Source organism: Trachypithecus francoisi, unplaced genomic scaffold, assembly GCF_009764315.1.
Source record: "Trachypithecus francoisi isolate TF-2019V2 unplaced genomic scaffold, Tfra_2.0 Lachesis_group15, whole genome shotgun sequence".
NCBI lineage: Eukaryota > Metazoa > Chordata > Mammalia > Primates > Cercopithecidae > Trachypithecus > Trachypithecus francoisi.
Window position 1 is genome coordinate 68,503,442 of NW_022681460.1, and position 16,243 is coordinate 68,519,684.

Here is a 16,243-nt window from a genome sequence, read left to right on the forward strand (position 1 = left end):
CAAAAGCCTCAAAGTAAATGCGCCCCAAATAGAATTAATTATACTCTTCTCTACTCTGCTTCTCTGGAATTCCCTGTTGCAGTGTCTCTCACCATTCCTTATCATGTCTATTCAGTGGCACTGGCTAGAAACCTAGAGGTCATTCGTAACTCTGGTCTCTCCTCCAACAGGTAAAATCACCATGTAAATTTAAATGACATTCTATTATCTAATTTACTTCTCTTCATTTCTAGTGCCTCTTCCCTGGTTCAAGACACAAAGATTCCTTTTAGGGTCTCCTTGACTCCAGTCTTGCTCCTATTTTAACCCATTTCATATTGTAGCTAGAGTAACGGTTCTAGAATACAAACCAAATGGGGTAATGTATGCTTCTGTTTAAAACTTTTAAATGCCACACCATTATTTTTAGGATAAACTGCAAATTCAGTAATATGATCTACAAGATCCATCATGGCTTGACCTCTGTTTACCTCTCCAGTTCCATACCTTACCACACCACGGCCACTCAATACATTATAGTATATTCTTAAGTTCATACTCTCTCTTACCTTTGAGCCTTTGTACATGCTGCCTCACTACCTGGGCCACTCCATTTGAATGTCATCCTTTTTGCCTGACTAGTCCTACTCATCTCTCAGGTGTTACTTTAGTGATCATTTCCTCTGGGAAGCCTTCCATGACCTACCAAATGTAAGTCAATACCCTTTCTATGTGCTCCAATAACACTTATTTATTTATTTTTTTTAAATCTGAAGGATCACCACACAATATAATAATGGACTTTTCCTTATCTGAATTATTGTGCAGTCTGTAAAACTGGTTTATCTGGGCAAAGATTAGTTTTTATCTTGTTTACCACAATACCTCTAACATAACACACAGGGCCAGATATGTTATAAATACTTATTATGAATGCATCTATTTCAGAATGGTATGCATATTCCTGCCTCACAAACAACATACACTGCCCACAGAACCTGTGCTGCCCCCAGACCCCACCTCAGTATTTTCCAAATCTCAGTATGAGATTTCCTCTGCTTAAAACCTCCTCCCCTTTCATTCAATAAGCAATCCTCTACTAATATTTTAAGTCTAAATTCAGTGTTGCTTCCTGGTTAAGTCTACCCAGTTCCTGTAGAGAAATTAAGATGCTCCTTTTCTTAACCTAGTACTATGCATTTTCATCTATATGTCTCTAATATCTAATACACTTCCTAATACATAGTAGACACACACTAAATATTTGTTTAATAATTAGAAAAATGATTAGTCTATATCTGTTTGGGTAATCTGGGGATATAAAAAAAATTTGGGCAGAACCAGTAATTTTAATAGGACAAATTTAGAAGATTTCAGAGTACAGGGGCAGCTGGAAGGGCTAGCTATCAAAACTAACAAAATAAGGTTTCCTACTTTAGTACAGAATACAGTCAATTTTTCTGACCTTATCTCTTCTTTCCTAGGTAATCTGAGATACACCTAGGCAACTGAGATACACCTTCTGGAAAAAAATAGTATTAGTTTCCTCTTTCTTTTCCCACTCTTTTCAAATATTTTGGACATGTGATACAGCATTTGAGAAAAGAGAAACTTCAGGAATAAGGAAAGAGAAGAAAAAGAATGAAATGTAAGGGTTGATGTACCCTGTAAATAGCACTGCACTGCTTAGGACCTTATAAGTAACCTGAGTTCTAGTATTAAATCTGCCACTTAATAGCCATATAACTTTAGGGAAATAACTTTATCTATCCAGACCTTAATAACTTAAGAGGGTTAAACTTTAACCTCTCTAGCCAGCCCTAGTATTCTAAGGATATTAGAAATATATGACAACAGGTTAGAGTTTTATGCCCATAATCTTCTAGCTTTTCAATTCCTTTCCCTACAAAAGCAAGATAATAATAAATATTTAAAAATAGAAAACTAAAGATAGAGCACTTAATTAAACTTGGAAAATTCTTCAATGCTTATTCCTACTGGAATCTTTTATAACCCAGAGATGTTAATGAGCTTATATACTAATGACTAATTCCTGTCGAATTTTTCTCTTTGAAAAAGCATTAGTGTGTATGTGGAATATGAATACATTTCTCTACAACATACATAACCAATCTATATCTAGAAAGAAAGCTTAGCATAACAGAGAGTACTCCTGGGCTGAAATTAAAGAAACTTCTCTTCAAATCTCAGATCTGCCAAAGTCTAGCTCTGGAGCTATGGAACAAATAATGTCACCAAGTCTCTGTTTTATCATTTGTAAAGTAAGGGAAATTTCTAATTTACAATTTGTTGAAAAGATAAAATGAAATAGTGTATATAAAGTGGCCAGCACAGTGCCTGACACATAGAATTAAATAAATGGTGGCTATTCCTATCATAAGTCTAACCTATCTAATGTCTAACCTTCCTTGGCCAAGACCTTTACTTAATGTGGCAGTATCCACCTGTAAAGTTAGCACTGAAGGAACCTGCCCTATCACCTTACATCATTGTTCAATGACAAAATGTCTAGGAGTTCTTTGCAAACAGGAAAGAGTCTACAAAAAATCAAAGTTTAGATAATACAGTTTATTCTAGCACCCTAATATTTTTAAAATTTTATATATATAACTTAGTTACTCCATCCTCATTATTTATAGAATGAATTATATATATAATTCATATAATTGTATATTGAGTAGTTGGTATTTTTATTGTAAGTTAGATGCTAGGGAAAATAGAAACCTGTATAAATATTACCTTTGTGCTCAAGGAGTCTTTCAAATTCAGGGGAGCTAAGATATGCACATATTTCTAATACAAAGCATTATGTGATAAATAACATAAAATTTCATAACTAAAGTACTAATCAACGTGAAAGAAAGAAAAAGCATTTTCTGTCAGGATTATCAGGGAAGAAATCATAAAAGAAAAATATTCAATCTGGGCCTTAAAGTATGGGTAGGAATTCAGCAGAGAGATGGAAAGAGAATTCCAAACAGAAGGACTCACATAAACAAAGGTATGGAAACATCAAAGAGCAGTTCATAACTGAAAATATAACTATTTGCTTCAGCACAACATTCAGGTAAAGATATCCCGAAAAATAAGGAAATGCAGAGCTATATTTCAAGAAAAACTGATTTTACTTGTTAGACACTACAGACGCACTGAAAGCTTTGAAACAGTAGAACATTAAGATTAAAATGGCACTCTAAGCCAGGCACAGTGGCTTCTGCTTGTAATCCCAGCAGTTTCGGAGGTCAAGGCAGGAGGATCACTTGAGCCCAGGTGTTCAAGACCGCCTTGGGCAACATAGTAAAACTTTTAGGAAATGAAAAAAAAAAAAAAGAAAGCAAAGGAAAAGCAAAAGACACAGGAAGAATTACAACGACTTGATGTCCAATTCAAGGAGGAAAGGAAGTTCTGAATTTTCCTACCATGTCTCCCATTCAAAAGCTTGGCTTTTAAATAAGTATCTTGTATAAAAAGAAAATTAAGTAAGGATCTAAGTTACTTCATACTTGCTTTATGTAAAGTTTCTTTCAAAGCATACAATGCTATAATTATGACCTAACTCCAAACAGTCTAATTATCCTTTTGTTTACCCAATGGCAAACTAAGAGAACAGTGTTAAACAGTGTATCAGCTCAACCTCCCCCACAATTGATGAAATGAAAAACCTGATTAAACTCCTGCACAAAATTCAGAAGTTTCACTTCACTGATTTCTGATAGCAATAAACTTCCTGGTATTTAGTTAGCTTAAGATCATAAAATTATGTAGGTAGAAAAATATCATTATTAAATAGAACTACCTGAAAGATTGGTTTGAAATAGAAAATAAATATTCATCCAAAAATATTTATTATTTTAAATGACTTAAATAATCTAAATTAACAATAGCTAGATACTGATTATATGAAACTGGTTTCAGAGTATTAAAAATTAAATAACATTAAAAAAACTCTACATTATTAATTGGAACTATTTATGACAAAAAAATTTTAGGGGAGATGAGATATCAAGACAACTATAACATAAGGCAATCTGTGATTAGTGCTACAAAAATTGTATAACCAGCGTTCAAAGGAATCCAAAACCAAAAGAAAACTTTTTATCAGGATTAACAGAAAATCAGGGAAAACAGTCTGAATAAGCCAAATATAAACAAATAACCTGTAATTATAAGCATTAAGTTTGACTTATGTTTTAAGGTTTTTTTGTCCTTTAAAATTGTAAATGATTCTAATTCTTTCATTTGTTCTTCATAATATGCATTAAATGTATATGATATGCAACCTTCAATGGCAATCTCAATTTGTAACAAATGTGATCCTGAAATAGTATGTTTATTGAAAAATACAAAAATTTGTGCATTTAAATAATACATAATTTTTTACAAAACAATTCTACCTTTCCCTCGTCCATTGGATTATCACTTATATGGACCACAGGTCCTGGGTGAGATTTAGATGACCTAAAAAAGAAAAAGTTAGTAAGATTTTCCCTTCAATTAAAAACTTTAATATGGCTACATATTTCATTCCAATAAAAATAAATAGAAAACAAGTTATATTTATAAGGAAAGAAAGGATTTCAACAAGTGATAAGTAATAGGCATATAGTTCTTAATATGGATCAAAACAGGAATCAGGGAAGAAGTAGTGACTCATATAAATAAGCAAAATTCACAACTAAGTATACTTCCTGCATAGGAAAGAATCTTCAATTTGGTCAAAGATTTGATTACAGGAAATCTATTGTCAAGGTAGAATTCTCAAAATTACTATTTTTGAATAATGCAGCACCTATCTTATTTTACTCAATTCTAGCCTCCAATTTAAGCATCCCATTTAGTTCCAATAGAAATAGAAAAACATTCTATTAAAAAAAAACAAAACAACAAACAAACAAACAAAAAAAGTAATGCCACCTCTATCTGCTCAGAGAAAAAGAAGTTCTACAAATAAGAATATGGTTGAACTGATGCCTATACAGTAAAAATAAGCATACCCCTAACTCAGAAACTCCCTAGTTTGACAGATCACTCCATTTCATGAGAGCCATCTGTCACACTACACAGATACCTGCACTAGGCCTACCCACTAGATGGCATGATCAGTTCAAAGAACAGACCATGAAAACCCACACTACCAAAGGACTGATATGTGACAATAACATTCTCGCTACAGGAAGAAAAATCAGGATTAATACACTATTACAGCTATGCTAACACATGACTTAAGAGCTATGTCACAGAATTATTCTTATCTCAAAAAGATGTAAATACTGTGGAATGCAACAATACAAGACTATTTGCTTAAAAACAAAAAGAAACATTGAAAAGGGTCTTGCCAATATCCTTAAACTTTGATGTTGATATCTCAGAAATATAAGAAAAAACTTGTAGAAAGACACAAGATACAAACAATTTAAGACTGAAGGGTTAGCACTAAACATCCTTAGGGCCCTATAGTTTAACCTAGTTTTTGTTACCAATATTAGTAAATGAAAACAAGTATCATTTATCAAATTTATCAAAAATTAAGTAAAAATTTAACAAAATTAAGTAAAATCAAACAAAATTAATTTCTATTATATTAACTTTAGCAAACATTTGATGATTTTAAAACGTATCAAGCAGTAGTTTAAACTGGTGTTTTCCAAACATTGGTGGCAAATCATTTGTGGGTCATGACCATCATTTGAAAGAAAAATCATTAGAAGACAAAAGAACAGAAAAAAATAGAGTGCTTTTCATTAGTAGGAATGACTGTTTATATTTAGTGTTACAGTGTACACAAATGTAAATATATGCATATGTAATGTGCATATATCTCTATATACATATGCATAATTTAAATTTACAAATTGCCACATCAAAAGAACACTCACAAAAAACTAATAAATCTTTACTTAATATTAAGAACATCTGTCACATACTTAATTCCATACAGATTTACTGATTGGCTATGATACAATGCTATTGTCATACATAGAACTGATGCTTTCGGATACAAAATATTCGCTCAAACTCACAGTTCAATGGCTTTATTCCACATAATGACGTAGCCTGAGAGTGTGAAGGACTCCACATTGACAATATGTATATTACCTCGTTCAGTGCCCACATAGAGCCACTTACTCTGGAAAGGCAGATGGCAAAATGTAACCCTGCAAGAGAAAAATATATTCAAAAAAGAAATTTCAAAAATGGTAAATTTTACTGATTGCATTAGAGTGTTGATTATGATATATAATTCAGGAACAGCAAAACTGGTACATAACCATCAGATGTATCTATTCATTGTGACTAATATGTAATTATGCTAATTCAGCTTATACATCAAACATAAGGCCCTACAGTAAATAAACAGCATGGCATGATAGAAGGTGAGTTTTGAAGTTAGAATATATTTCAAAGCTGGCTGTCCTCCACTAACTGTGTAACCCTGGACATACCACAAATTTAACCTTTAGACCATAAGCTATGATTTCAACATCCACATCACCCTTTAGTACTACTGTGTTTCTCAGGCGTTACTAAGCACACTCATCCATCTCAGTACCTGTGCTTACTACTCCTTCCAGGCAAGATGCACCTCCCTGATTCTTTCCTTCTCTTCAAAGATTCAATTCAAATACCACTTGCGTTTTAACTGATGAGATACTTTTGTATCTCTATCTGGCTTGCCTTATATGATTGTCAAGGTCCATCTTTCTCATTAATTTGTGGGTCTCTTGAAGGACAGAGACCCCCTGTACTCAGCCTTAGACAATGTTACTGAAATATATTTGAACTATTTCTTCCTATGTTCTGATGATATGGCAGGCCTTCACTAACAAATTACAATAATTTGATTGCATTTGCTAAACTTTATCATTCTGACAACTGCAGACAGCTTTTATATTGGCTCGTTTAATTTCAAGGTAAATAATGAATATTATCTTGTCCTGTTTTTTTTTTCTCTTATCGTTTTCGTAGCACTTAGTTTCAGTTAAAAAAAAAAAGGTATCTGGTGAAAATCTATAATGCTTTTTTTTTTTCCTACAGATCCCCCCCCATTTTGAATCTTAGAATAGACTTTACAATTTAAAGGAATAGCACTTAAAACAACACAAATGATAATAATGACTGCCAGACTGCCAATACTAACACTAGGCACTTGGCAAAGCATACAGACTATTTTCTATTTCCATTAATACACAATTTTATTACAGAGAATTTTGAAGACGATAACACTTATCAAATAAATATACATGCAACTCATTCTCATTCTTTTTTAGAGGTAATGTTCAGTTAGATAATTACTTAAGCTTCATCTACTTGTAATTTCTGTTGAGTGTTTTATAACGTTCTCTTTCTAAAGAATTCATGTAAATTTAACCAAGTATAGACATGTCTAGTGAATAAACAAAATCATTTGATAGTACTTTGTTACTTCACAGGGCTCACTTTCTCAATATTAACTACTGTCCTAAGACTTTTTTCTCAGTCAACTATAAAACTAACTTACATTACTGAGATATTTTAAGCATCATTATGTTTTCCAGAAGTGAGAAGAACAAAATATTTAGTATTTAATATGTTAACAAGAAACTTAAATGTTCACTTAACTAGTTTGGCACCAATACTTTAATAAGATCGCTAGAATGACTCCTTTTTTAAAAAATATATAAATCATGGGAGTATATTTGTACTTAGCACCACCAAACTTAAAAATTACTCTGCTCTATAACTACCATCATCATTTAAGTAAAATGAGAAAAATTTAATGTTTTTTAAATTACAATGAACTCAAGAATTTCTTAACTGGCAAACTGTCATGGCTCTGAACATGTAGGAACAGGAAGAGTGAAAAAACTAAACTTCCAGTTGCAACCAAACAATATAATACCATGCCAGTGATATTAGAATCTTTACCTTATGGAGGGTTTAAATGACAAATTAAAGGATATGAAAGATTTTATATAATAATAAATAAATTATATTGATTACTTAAAAGGAACAATGTGCTAGAGCACTTAAAACTATGTGTTATGTGTGTGCATGTTTGCACATAGAGATAGACAGCTATTGTTATTTAATAGTTTTAAGAAAATTATCCACAATAGAATTTTTTTTTTTAAGGAAACGTGTGAGTCACATGAAATAGAAATCTAACATTTTCTAGTAAAAGTAAACAATGAAACAAATGGCATTGAAGAGCTTTGGGACAAATAGATTTCAAACGTAGAAGATTTCAGATTACATCCTCCTTCCACACTGACTCTAGGATAGATCGTGTGGCTTGCATTGGCCAATGAATTATTAGCAGTTGTGCCACAGGCACACTTTGAAAAGTACTTGCAAGGAAGAGGGGCTTGGTCTCTTTTTTAATGCTTTCAGAACCCAAGTGCCATGTGATAAAGCCCAGACTAGCCTATTGGAGACCTTGGCCTGGCCCACAGCCAGAACCAACCACCAGACCTACAAGTAAGGCAAGCTAGATCATCCAACCTAGTCGTGCAGCTGGATAACTACAGTTGTGTAAGTGACTTCAGGGGAAGACCACTCCTGCTGAGCCAGACTCTGGTTGCTGACCCACAGAACTATGAGTAAACAAAGTGGCTATTATTTTAGCCTCTAAGTTTGGGGATGTTCTCTTATGCAGAAATAGAAAATTGGCCTATTACTAACAAATTAAACTCAACTAAAATAAAGAAAAGCTATAAAAACATACAGGAAAACAAATTCTTCTAGAGTTAAGAGGACCCCAGCAAAACTTTTCAGGAATGCAAACAGTGTATGTTTTATGAAGCTGAAATATTGCCTTGGATCAAAATCAACTCTTCACTTTTCTCAAAGATTAATTTTTAATTTTATGGTGATATAGATCATTAATGATAATAAACAAATAACAATGACCCATATTTTTACTTGTGTCTTTTACTAATATCAGGGGACCAAGTTAAGGTTTTTAGTGCTGGTGTCTATTAGTAAAACATAAAGTTATACTGAAAATAGTAACATTTAACAATATATACAGTTGAAACCCACATGAAAATCATTAAAACTGACGAAACACCAATTAGGTTATTTATTTTAATATTATAAGAAACAGCATATTAAATTAAGACTGAAAAGTTACCTTAAAATGGGTAAGCTGAACCAAACGAAAAGAAAATGATTGAAACAATGTAATAGAAACACACAGATAATGAAGTTGAATCCCCTCAGTATGCCACTAAATACAACTTGTAGTCTAAATCTCTATACTGCACTTGACTTAAATATATCTTACACATAGTGTTACTGGGAACATGACAGTTCTGTATTTGCTTAAAGAATTTAAAATATGTATAAATGTTAAGTACTAGGGAGTAACACATACATCCTATTTGCTATAATATTTAGCCATGGCAGAAGCCTATCAAATATTATGTAGTCAAGCACCAAATTTGGAAGATTTTATTATTACCAATTTTGACAGAAGGATATGTACAGCTTCCTAAGTAATGCCGAAATTAACTATTAGATTAACCCAACATAATAGAAAATGTCATCACATTTATATTCTCATCAAATATCACAATATCTTGCTGAATATTCAAAATACCTAATGAGTATTCAGTAAGTCTTTATTAAATGAGCAAGTGAACTATATAAAATATGAGAACTTACGTTAATAAAACAATCAGATATTTCCAGTGTACTCCCTCTCCAGCCTCATGGCCTGAGCCTAATTTAAACCATTATCATTGATCATCAAATCCACTCTAAGCTGCCACAAGAGTTATCTTTTTGAAGCAAAGAAAGTTCACATTATCTACTTGAAAGACTCTAATAGCTTCCTCCCTTCTACCATAATGCTTCTTAAACCATATTTAGTGAAACCATATTTAGTGACATTTTGTGGTATCTACATCTGGGAAAAAAGGGTAGAGATATACAGTGTGCAGGATTTGGTCACCCGGTACTCAGCATCCATGTGCACTTCCTCCCATATGCCCTTTTGTACCGCAGATGCTGGAAAACTAAAACATACTTCACCTTACAGCCAAGGTTCTACATGATACTACATTTCTACTAATTGGATGTGCTTGAAATTTGTAGGCAGAAGTGAGGCAGAGACCGTCTTTCTGTTGCTATCTCTGCTGACAAGGATGTTTATGGAGATCTGAATGGTAGAAGACACTTATGGAGCAGCAGCAGTGGGGACCAAACACAGTATTCCACGTCTGCTCATGAGCTTCATATGGTGAGAGGTGGTAATCATAAAAGCAGCCCTATTTCCTATTCCCCGCATTGCAGCTATGGCAATACGTTCTAAAATTCAGTAAGTCTGCACCCTTGTAAATACTATTTTAAACAGCTAGGTTGTTGTGTTAAATCCTCTTATGTGTAAAATATGTGCAGTGGTTTCTGTTCCTGCATTGAAACACAGAAAGGAAATAATCTGCAATTTATATGACAGTCTATAGTCCAAAAAATACCTGCTCATAATGTATCTTAAGATGATGTTATTCGATTATTTAAAGTTGAAAAAGGTTGAGAATCTAACTTTCTTATAATTGTACAGAAAGCCTTTCATGGCTGAGCACAGTGGCTCACATCTGCAATTCCAGCACTGTGGGAGGCCAAGGCTGGAGGATCATTTGAGCTTAGGAGTTCAAGATGAGCTCGGGCAATACAGTGAGAACTTGTCTCTACAAGAAATGTATAGCCTGGTTTGGAGATTTGCGCCTGTAGTCCCAGCTACTCAGGAGGCTGAGGCAGGAGGATTGCTTAAGCCTGGGAAATTGAGGCTGCAGTGAGCCATGACTGCACCTCCTCTCCGTCCTTTAAAAAAAAAAAAAAAGAAAAAAAAAAGCCTTTCATGAAGTAGACCTTTCTTGCCTTTCTGCTCTTGACTACCCACCCAGCAATGTCTAACTACAGTTCCTTAAATATGGGAGATTGCTTCATAACTTTGTGACTCTGAACATAAGGTTAAGTTTCTTTGCTCTTTGTCACCTGGGAATTTCCTAGTAATCCTGAAAATCTGTTCATATTGGCTCTTTTGTAACCTTTCACCTAAAATTCACAAAACAGGATGATGCGTCTTTCTTCCAGTTACCCTTTAAAATTTCACATAGAAAATTTCATTACATTCATATTATGCTCACCACTGCATTGGAATCTTCCATTTCATCTCCCTTAGTTAATAACAACTTCCATGTCTCTCCACAATTTATCACAGTATTTGCAATGACCAGAAACTTAAACAAGAAATAGGAAAGAAGCAGATATTATTTGGTAATTTTTTTTTTTCTTTTTGAGATGGAGTCTCACTCTGTTGCCCAGGCTGGAGTGCAGTGGCGGGATTTCGGCTCACTGCAAGCTCCGCCTCCCAGTTCACACCATTCTCCTGCCTCAGCCTCCCGAGTAGCTGGGACTACAGGTGCCCGCCACTACACCCAGCTAATTTTTTGTATTTTTTAGTAGAGACGGTGTTTCACTGTGTTAGCCAGGATGGTCTCGATCTCCTGACCTTGTGATCCGCCCGCCTTGGCCTCCCAGAGCGCTGGGATTACAGGCATGAGCCACTGCACCCAGCCTGGTAATTTTCTTAATTGTACCTTATACTCTCCTGCTATGAAATAAAAATTTAAATATGCATTAATAAACGTATATTTTTAAAAAACATTTAAAAAGTTTATCAAAATGTTTTTTGAAATATATTTTTAAAAACAGCAGTCAAGAGAAAGCAATTTATAAATCTCTTCCAAGGATTTATCTGTAGTCCCATATATCTTTTCTGAGAAATTGTCATAGCTACTTTATAAAAATACTGATATCTATGTTACCCAGAAGTATAATATTAATGTTTCACAATATAAGCTTTAGAAATCTTTGAATGTTGTTTTACATTTGTACTGATTTACTATATTCCTTATTAGTTTATCTTCATTTTTATAAAATAATTTAAAACTTTTAGAAATATATCCAAATAAATCACAATATTAACATTTCTTGTGAAATGAGACCTTAGCATAACAATATTAATAACTATCAAAATAACTATCAACTTAATATCAAGTGAAACAGTGAATATCAAACAGGAAAATCGTTATATATCAACTAAAGAAATAACAACAAATGAAATAACTGTTCCCTGCTGTATAAGGGATTTCTTAAAGATCTGTTTGTAATTATCTTGGGGAATGTAAGATGCCAGGGCATTTTTATATAACAAATGCTAGGAAAAACTGAAATAAACTGGTATTCATCAGTGCACTGTTAAACTGCACTTTTCAACGAAAAAAATCGCATTATCTTTCTTTTTTCACTTTCATATGAAATTATCCCTCGATTGTACTTTACTGGATAGGAGTACTCAAAATGTCTTACAGTCTATGGCTTATGTTTTATTATTTAAAGTTTCTCTCTCCACACACATACATATATACACACATTACCCTATTTGTACATATATGTAAACTTAATATCTTAAATAATTTTTGTCTTATTTTATTGTTTGCCCCTCCCTCCACCAAAATTTACTCTCTCCATAAGTTTTATTAACAGCCTGGAACATACATTTCCACATTTTCATTTTCATAAAAAACACAAACATGATGAGAAATTTTGAGTGGGAAGAAAGCTATTTTTAAAAAGGAAGATGCATAAATTTTTCTGAATCTTGTGATCCTCCAGCATTGGACTCCCACAATGCTGGGATTGCAGGTGTGAGCCACTGTTATGTTTTATCTTGTTCTTGTTCTTATCCATCAGTACCTGGTAGGTGAGGTTCATCTTCTAACTGTTGTAAGCATACTGCACAGAAGTTTCATATTTTAATACAAAAATTACATCTCCCTTATTACATAGCTCATGCTTTGCATATACTGCTAAGCACTCCTTGCCAAGGTCTTACACATACTCCTTACATCATTTTCTTCTGTTTTAATTTCAGCTTTTCTGTAGATGATTCAGTTAAGTCTTTAACTGGCCTGCAATTTATTTTAATTATGAGGTAGAGGACACTTTTCCCCATTTAGCTAAAAATTGTCACAGTGTCGTTTATTTACTGCATCCTTTCCTTGTCTGCAATCCACCTCTATCATATATTAAATGTGTCCTCCCTTGATATACACGTTCCTGAACAATGTATACCGTGTTTTAGCCTATTTGCCTCCACCTGTAATTAGTAAATTATTTTAATTTCTAGAGCTCTATAAAAATTTGCGATATCAAATAAAGTAAGTCCCACCATCTCTTACTTCTTTTTCAAAATTGTCTTGAATATTCTGGGTTTTTTTTCCATATGAATTTTAAAATCAGTTTATTTAATCCCATCAACAATTTAAAAATTTTTATTGGAACACTACTAAATACTAAAAATGATGAATGTATAATCTGGACAGAAGTGATCATTTAAAATTTGATTATTCCTTCCTATGAAGCCATTCATCTACATTAGGTATTTTTCCTAATGCTATTTGATTTTATTTTTCAAAATAATTTTAATATTTTCACCATATAGACATTATACATTTTTTGTATAGTCTGTACATTTTTTCCTATTTCCTTCCAATTACCTTCAGGCTTTGTATAATTATGCTTTAAGTGTATCTATTATAAGCAGTTTGACAGCTATATTTTGTGGAGTATCTTTTAAGTGCAATCTGCAAATCTCAAAATTTTAAACAAATTTCATACATTTGCAATGATTTTGATTACTGATTAAGTTAACCTTTCTTTCATCTTGTTTAACTGTCCTTTTTTATTTCTGTCATTTTATGTCTTTTTCTGACCATTGCTGATTTATTTTCATTTTCTTTTTCGTCCTCTAATGCTCCTAATATTTTCAATCCTTTTAATGGTTACCCTTACACTTTTAAGACACATGTTTAACTTTATAGCCAATAATGACTAAAAGGATGAGGAGGAAAGGGAGTGTCACGTAAATGTGTTTTTTTTTAGTTCTATCAGAGATGATAATGTCATCAGAATATAATTTACAAATGTGTTTTTAAACCTAACAATTATGCCAGGAGTTACCCCTTTGAATGTCAAGATATTTTAGTTTCACGAAATTTTCTTCAGTTATGCCTTTGATCATTACTTCTCCTTCCACTGTTAGGTTTTCTCTTGCCTTCTCCCTAAAAAAATCCCCCAAAAACCCTATAATTCTGAGGCTGAAATCTCTATCCTTTGTCCCTTGTGTCTATCACTGTCTCTCTCATTACGTTTATTATATCACTGTAAAGTGTTTATTCTTTTTTTATTTTTTATTATACTTTAAGTTCTGGGACACATGTGCAGAATGTGCAGGTTTGTTACATAGGTACACACATGCCATGGTGGTTTGCCGCACCCATCAAACCATTATCTACATTAGGTATTTTTCTTAATGCTATCCCTCCCCTAGCCTCCCACCCACCAACAGGCCTCAGTGTGTGATGTTCCCTTCCCTGTGCCCATGTGTTCTCATTGTTTAACTCCCACTTATGAGTGAGAGCATGCGGTGTTTGGTTTTCTGTTCCTGTGTTAGTTTGCTGAGAATGATGGCTTCCAGTTTCATCCATGTCCCTGCAAAGGACATAAACTCATCCTTTTTTATGGCTGCATCGTATTCCATGGTGTATATATGCCACATTTTCTTTATCCAGTCTATCACTGATGGACATTTGGGTTGGTTCCAAGTCTTTATATTGTGAATAGTGCTGCAATAAACATACTTGTGCATGTGTCTTTATAGTAGAATGATTTATAAAATGCTTTGGGAATATATCCAGTAATGGCATTGCTGGGTCAAATGGTATTTCTGGTTGTAGATTCTTGAGAAATTCCCACACTGTTTTCCACAGTGGTTGAACTAATTTACACTCCAACAACAGCGTAAAAGCATTCCTATTTCTCCACTGCCTAACCAGCATCTGTTGTTTCCTGACTTTTTAATGGTCGCCATTCTAACTGGCATGAGATATCTCATTGTGGTTTTGATTTGTATTTCTCTAATGACCAGTGATGATGAGCTTTTTTTCATATGTTTGTTGGCCACATAAATGTCTTCTTTTGAGAAGTCTCAATTCATATCCTTCGCCCACTTTTTGATGGGGTTGTTTGCTTTTTTTCTTGTAAATTTGTTTAAGTTCTTTGTAGATTCTGGATATTAGCCCTTTGTCAGATAGGTAGATTGCAAAAGTTTCCTCTCATTCTGTAGGCTGCCTGTTCACTCTGATGTTAACTTCCTTTGCTCTGCAGAAGCTCTTTAGTGTAATTAGATCTCATTTGTCAATTTTAGCTTTTGTTGCCATTGCTTTTGGTGTTTTAGGCATGAAGTCTTTGCCCATGCCTATGTCCTGAATGGTTTTGAATAGGTTTTCTTCTATGGTTTTTATGGTTTTAGGTCTTACATTGAAGTCTTTAATCCATCTTCAGTTAATTTTTGCATAAGGTAAGGAAGGGGTCCAGTTTCAGTTTTCTGCATATGGCTATCTAGTTTTCTCAACACCATTTATTAAATAGGGAATCCTTTCCCCATTTCTTGTTTTTCTCAGGTTTGTCAAAGATCAGATGGTTGTAGATGTGTGGGGTTGCTTCTAAGGCTTCTGTTCTGTTCCATTGGTCTATATATCTGTTTTGGTACTGGTACCATGCTATTTTGGTTACTGTAGCCTTGTAGAATAGTTTGAAGTCAGGTAGCACGATACCTCCAACTTTGTTATTTTTGCTTAGGATTGTCTTGGCTATACGGGCTTGTTGGTTCCATATAAAATTTAAAGTATTTTCTAATTCTGTGAAGAAAATCAACGGTAGCTTGATGGGGATAGCCCTGAATCTATAAATTACTTTGGGCAGTATGGCCATTTTCACGATGTTGATTCTTCCTATCCACAAGGATGGAATGTTTTACATTTGTTTGTGTCCTCTCTTATTTCCTTGAGCAGTAGTTTGTAGTTCTCCTTGAAGAGGTCCTTCACATCCCTTGTAAGCTGTATTCCTAGGTATTTCATTCTCTTTGTAGCTACTGTGAATGGGAGTTCACTCGTGATTTGGCTTTCTGTTTGTCTCTATTTGTGTAGGAATGCTTGTGATTGTTGCACAATGATTTTGTATCCTGAGACTTTGCTGAAGTTGCTTATCAACTTAAGGAGATTTTGGGCTGAGATGATGGGGTTTTCCAAATATACAATCATGTTATCTGCAGAGACAATTTGAATTCTTCTCTTTCTATTTGAATACTCTTTCTTTCTTTCTCTTGCCTGATTGCCCTAGCCAGAACTTCTAACAC

General features: G+C 33.6%; 1 protein-coding gene across 4 annotated transcripts in view; it reads right to left on the reverse strand.

The window, feature by feature from the left end:
* The window catches only part of STXBP5 (syntaxin binding protein 5), a 207,442-nt gene that overhangs the window by 131,907 nt on the left and 59,292 nt on the right, over positions 1 to 16,243 (reverse strand). For all 4 annotated transcript variants that reach the window (XR_004442912.1, XM_033235135.1, XM_033235134.1 and 1 more), the window contains exons 5-6: positions 6,021 to 6,155; positions 4,395 to 4,458 (exon numbers count right to left, since the gene is read on the reverse strand). Coding sequence is in view for 3 of the 4 variants with exons in the window: in XM_033235135.1 (XP_033091026.1) it covers positions 4,395 to 4,458; positions 6,021 to 6,155 (199 nt within the window). In the remaining variant the exon portion in view is untranslated. The remainder of the gene's footprint in view (positions 1 to 4,394; positions 4,459 to 6,020; positions 6,156 to 16,243) is intronic.